Source organism: Charadrius vociferus, unplaced genomic scaffold (assembly GCF_000708025.1).
Source record: "Charadrius vociferus isolate BGI_N301 unplaced genomic scaffold, ASM70802v2 scaffold214, whole genome shotgun sequence".
Classification (NCBI taxonomy): Eukaryota; Metazoa; Chordata; class Aves; order Charadriiformes; family Charadriidae; genus Charadrius; species Charadrius vociferus.
Genome location: NW_009647955.1, coordinates 2,152,703 through 2,158,702, shown reverse-complemented (window position 1 = coordinate 2,158,702; position 6,000 = coordinate 2,152,703). Strand labels below are relative to the sequence as shown.

At 43.3% G+C, this 6,000-nt stretch overlaps 1 protein-coding gene across 1 annotated transcript in view; it reads right to left on the bottom strand.

The window, feature by feature from the left end:
- Positions 1 to 1,707: 1,707 nt before the first annotated feature.
- The window catches only part of LPP (LIM domain containing preferred translocation partner in lipoma), a 211,591-nt gene continuing 207,298 nt past the window's right edge, over positions 1,708 to 6,000 (bottom strand). The window contains exons 9-10 of the mRNA XM_009883357.1: positions 3,625 to 3,745; positions 1,708 to 1,836 (exon numbers count right to left, since the gene is read on the bottom strand). Of these exons, the coding sequence (XP_009881659.1) occupies positions 1,708 to 1,836; positions 3,625 to 3,745 (250 nt within the window). The remainder of the gene's footprint in view (positions 1,837 to 3,624; positions 3,746 to 6,000) is intronic.

Genomic DNA, 6,000 nt, shown 5'->3' with positions numbered 1-6,000 from the left:
ATCAGGCATGTTAACATCAGAGAAATGTATATCCCAAGGCCTGATTCAATCCCTGTTACAGTTGAAGGAAAATCTTCCCATTGCAATAAACAAGAGGTGAAACAAGACCCTATTGCTTAAATGTCTACCCAGAAACAAACACTGCCAGTCATCCCACTAGAATGGGGTGTGTGAGAGTGGCATAAGATTTTTTTGAGCATCGCTTTGGACTGCAGTTCTATGTAGTCATTTTTTTTTCTTTTTTTTTTTTTTTTAACCACTGGGATTTTAAAAATGTGTTTCCAGCCCCACATACTTAAAAAACCTTCTCAATGGACATGATTGCTTATACCTCTGGTAAATCAAAAGCACATTGTGTGGGTGTGGGTGTAGTGTATAGTGTCTGCAAGCTCACATCTTTGTGTGATTGCTCGTACTTTGTGAATTGGAAGCATCGCTACTGAATAAATTTATGCAATAGCAAAATATAATTTCATAAGAAAAAGAAAAAACCCTATTGAACTGGAAGGGAATGGAAACAAGTAAGGGCCTAAGAAAAAAGAGATAAAACCAAATCTGTGTCCCCAGGATACAAGGTCACACCTACACTCTTAGGTGCAGTACAGTTGAAGTGGCATTGTTTGTGTTGTGATGAGAGGAGTGCTGGGTCTGCTCTCACACCTTCGTAGGGCAGCGGAGCTACTGCTGCTGGTGATCTAGATCCTATTAAAGTCAAAGGGAAGCTCCCCATGACTTTGATGAAAGATGGTCAGGTTCTCAAAATAACTTGGGAGAAAGAACTAGCTCAGCCATCTTTCACCTTCTACCTTCATGTACCTTCTGTCCTGATTTCAGCTGAGATAGAGTTAATTTTCTTTCTCATGGTTGCTGTGTTTTCAGATTTGATATGAAAGGAATGTCAATAATGTATACTGTTTTATTTGTTGCTAGGTGAGGTTTATACTATTCAAGGACTTTGTTCAGCTTCCCATAGAAGCTGAGAAGGAGCACGACAGAACAATGGAATGGGCCGTGGAATATTCCATACCATAGATGTCATGCCTGGTACATAAATGGAGGTTGGCTGGCAGGCAGGAATCCACGATCACGGCTCAGGAGGAGCTGGGTAACCAATTCACCAGGTGGTGAGAGTGACTTGTGTTGTATTACTTTATCTTGTATATTCTTTTACCATTATTATTGTTATTTTCCTTTTTCGTTATTGTTCTATTAAACTGGTTTTATCTCAACCCCACAAGTTGGGGTTTTTTTTGCCTTTTCCCTCCTTTTCTCCCTACCCTTCTTGGCGAGGGGGAAGGGGGAGAACTCTGTGAGCGGCTGTGTGGTTCTAGCGGCTGGCTGGGGTTAAACCACAACAACTTCTTAAGAGTCAGGAATCAAACACAGAAATACAGTTAAGACCATGTTCAGACCTCCTTCCACAGGCAGATAACTTTGGTGTTGTGACCACTTATCTCCATCAGCTGCGGAGACAGCAGGGGATGTGACTCACTCACTGCCCTCCTGAAAAGTTGTGTCTAAATTAGGTGCCTGTCATAGGCAGTCTGAACACGGCCTCTCGAACTGCCCTCTTGTTCCAAGGCCTTCCAGTTTTACTTTTTTTTTTTTTTTTTTAAACAGAGATTCAGACCCTAGGCTGGAAAGAAATCATGCAAAGCTTGTGCAATATCCCCCAACGGGCATCCTGGGGAGGGTCACAGTTGATACTCAGAGATCAGTGCTGGCCTTGGCAGTCAGAGCCTGGATCCGAGCTGAGTTGCAGGTCTTGCAAAGGATGTGCCCGTCCAAAGGGTAACAGCCCTGATTGTCCCCTTCAGACAGGAGGCCACCACAGTCCTAGGAAATAAGCAAACAGAAAGAAGAACAAGATTAAATGAAGAATCTATTAGGCAAAGAAACTTTCTCCTCACTCTCCACCTTGTAACAGGATCCAGCCTGAGTCAGCACAAAGTATGAAGCTGAGGTACGTGATGTCTTTCACGATTAAGCCATTTCCAGATAAGAGACAATGCTGCAGAGAAGATGGGTTCCCAAGCTCTCTGCTGAATTTAATCTAATTGAAAATAAAAAGAGATTATTCCCTTCACATTTCTGAGGAAGTAAAGGTCTTTAGCATTGGAGAAAACATCAAATTTAAGCACATATTTATTAATGCAAAATTGATAAAAAAGGAGCATCACTGGGAAGGAAGTTTGGTACCAATATCTGACTACAGGTAATCTCCTTTGGAAGAGTTAATGCCACAAAGCTATAGCATCCATTCCAGGGGTGACAGCTAAGCAAACTCTTTGCCTGTCTCCCCTTACCAGAATCATCACCTGTGTTTGTATTGCAATGGGCGCAAAAGAGCTGTGGCTGAAAGGAGGATGTCACTGGGACAGGCACATGGAAGCCGCGCTAAAAGGCCCAAAACCTGCTCCAGAGACCTCAGCCTCTAAGTATGTCAGGCTAAGTATGGCTGCTAGGAAAGCTAGGAATTATCCCTCACTGTGTCATCAGGCAATCGCTTGGTCAAAGACTGGTGATGGAGCTGTGGTGAGGGAGTTACGGCTTGCTTAGAGGCCATGCCTCTGCGTCATAAATCTGTGTTTGTAAATGCACCTGGCATGCAAGTGGTGGAAAGAGGAATATCATTGTTGTTCCTTTTGAGATAGTTGAGGCACACGGAGATCAAGGCCACGTGAGTGTCTGTGCTCTCCATTGCATCTACTTCTGATGTTCATGTGTGTGAAGCCTAGGTATCTCAGCAGCCAGCATGGGGACACGCTGTATGATGAATTAGGCTCTACAAAATTTAGTGTAGAAATGTCCCAGCATCTTTAAAAAAAACAACGAGGCCTAAGTAATGGTCTGATATGTAGCCTGGAAGCCAAGGTCAGATTGAGAAGTGAACCAGATGCCTCAAGTCTCAGCCTAGACCTTTAAGCTTTGGTCCATCCTTCTTTCCGGTTTAAGTTATTAAAACGTGCAACTGTGATAAGAAATACATTTGGTCTCATTTTCTTACCCTGCCATCTGGCTGATGTATTATCCAACAAGTAACACTTGCATTGAAGAATTCTTGAACGTTCCCTAACACAGCTGTTTCCACATGTTAATTGCTTTAAGGTGATTTTTCTTCTCTGTCTTCAGATTCTTACCATCAAAATTATATGAAGTGCATAATGAAACTGAACAGGAAAGTAGCACAAAAGGAATTGCACAAAACAAGAATGATCATGTTTATGTGTCCATTAAAATTCTTCAACCCAGAGCCATATGTTGAGTTTCCTGTACAATCTTGCTCAAATTCTAACATGCATTAGCTTTCATTTTAAGAACATAAACATGAGCAACGTTTGTGTCCAAGCTATAATTTATGATGTTCTCAAATATTAAGCCCTAATTACCTGAGTCACATTCCCTTGCTCTCATAATGAACCTGTTATAAACAAGGGACCTGATTTTCTTCTCATTTGCGCTGATATAAATGAGGAAAAATTCCTTGCATGCTGAAGTCAATGAAGTAATTTGATTGTAGAGCCAGTGTTACTATAGGGTATGCCTGTCGTGTGTACAGCATGAAGCGGTGATTAAATTAAGCCAACCTTTGCTTTCTGTCCTTCACATGATTAGAATACTAACCTCACACCGGTAGCACTGGACATGGAAGTCACGATCCAAGGCGACAATGCGTACAGTCTCTTCTTGTCCTGGGGCTGGCATGATGGGCTCCTTACACACGGAACATCTCGGTGCAAATTTCCTGAAGAAAGAAGACATGGTCCCAGTCATCCTCAAACTCAGAGTGAAAGCTTTTGTTAACAGCACTAGCAAGGCAGAAACTTGTGCACATGTACAAACACACACATATGTACACATGTCACAGTCTGCAGCTTTGCACAGCTGCCTTCCCTTGGAAAGAAGACAGGAAGGAGCACTTTAATCTTACAATGCAATTTCAGGATTGCAGGATATTAAAGAGCATTTTGCAGACTATTAGGAGAGGATTTCAAGAATATCTGACAGGCAGCAAGGCATATTCTGCTTGCCCTAATTAACAACTAAAGTGTCTGTTGAATGACCCACGATTGTGACAGCTATACATTGCTGTGACCTACAGCCTCAACCCCCAGCCTAACTCTAAGAAAGCTCGTGAAAAGAAAGATGACCAGGATCTGCATTAGGAACATTTGGAGATTGAAACAAATAGGTAAAAAGTCTTAATAGAGACAGTTAAAAGATTTGCCTTACACTACATTAATTTGTTGAGGTTTATCTCATCCATTTTAAACTTCTGAGACATCTTACCCACTTATGCACACAAAAGCACACTCCTGGCTGTGCTCACTCTCAAACAAGCAGCATCGGGGCAATTATGACTAGCTGCATTTTCTAGCTAAAACCAACTCTCAGTTATCCGTTAGCGGGCTGCCCAGGCTTAAAAGGGAACAGATCTGGGTGCAGAGACACCAACGATTGCACGTGCACCGTCAGCCTGAGTCAGAGTTGCATAGTGACAGTCGCTCACTGTCTGAAGGAACTGGCTTGAATCAAGGTCAGCTCAGGGACCAAGAGGAGCACAGACCTTTCTTTCTCCCCTTATATTGCCCACCATAAGCCCTTCTGGCTAATTCACATATGTTCTGTACTAGCTCTGGTTTTGCTCCCCCTGGTTGCCCATGAGAAGTGGCCATCACTGCTCTGAGGCAGGCGGGGATGCTTGAGAACGTTTAGCCTGTGGTGAATCATTATTTGCTGTTTTGGTTCAAAACCTGCAGGTACCAAAACCCTGGCTGCAAATTCTGCTCACAAAAAAAGAAACATACCTACAGAATTTGCTGCCATGTAACAAGAGCCAGGGTCACGGGCTATAGAGCAACAGAGGGCAACACTTACGGCAAACATCAGAACATGAGGAGATCAAAGGCCCTTCTCTTCTGAAATGCCTAGGAAAGATTGACTCTGCCACCCAACCTGTCACATGCACCACCTCAGAATTAACTAGCTGAGGAAGGATGAAAAAAAAAAAAAAAAAATCTATCTGTACTAGGAGTAAAGAAAAATATTAATTTCACTGGCAGCAGATGAAAGATGTCTGTGTAGCTGCGATCTAACGAAAAAAAATGAATTAAACAGTGGCTATAGTGAGTGCTCTGAAAAATAACTTAAATGGATCATGATATGACCGGAGCTGTAATCGCAGTTAATTATATGCTGCTTCATGCAGGCGCTTCCTTGTGCCATTTAGCTCAAATGTGGTGCTTAAAAATACTTCAACATTTCTCTGTCCAGGCCACTGTGGGTAATTCATTATGAGCCAAATATTAACTCCCAGGACCCAGAGATGACTCCTGCAGGTTTCAGGGGATGTGGATGTGCTACTGCAGGGCCTAAGCTCAGGGGGTGGCTAAGTGACAGTATAAGTATCAGCTACAGTTTTGTTATCAAGAGGATGTACAAGATGTAGAGCACTTGACCTCCAGACCAGGAGAATGTGTCATCCCTGATCAGCTGCAGGGGGCATGGATGAGATGACCTTTAACGGTCCCTTCCAAGCCAAACTGTTCTATGATTCTATGAATTAGCTGCACTGTGGCCAGCCCAGTCTTAAACGTGCGGTTGGCCAAAGACATCCCGAGTGTCACATTAGGTCTCATGTTATTCCCATCATCTTCCCCTCAATCTTTCATTCAGCAATTCTGCATCCTTTCCATGGATCGACAGCCTCCCACTACCCACTCTCAGAGCCCTGAAAGTCCAGATCCAGTCGCTGCCAAAAGACTTCAACGTGGGACATCAGCTCTTTCTCCCAACCTTCCTCCTGAAGGCATGAGAGCCCTTGGTCTGCAGAGCTTGGGGAAAGAGCAGTCTCCAAATCTTACGTGGGTGTGAGGGAAACCCTTCAGGAGCCAGAGTGGTGTGTAAACCTTCTGTTGGTCCTGTACTCAGGAGCAAATTTTGCCTTACACACAAGTGCTGGCACAGAAAAGTAAGGTAACGCAGCAGCTGCCAATTAAC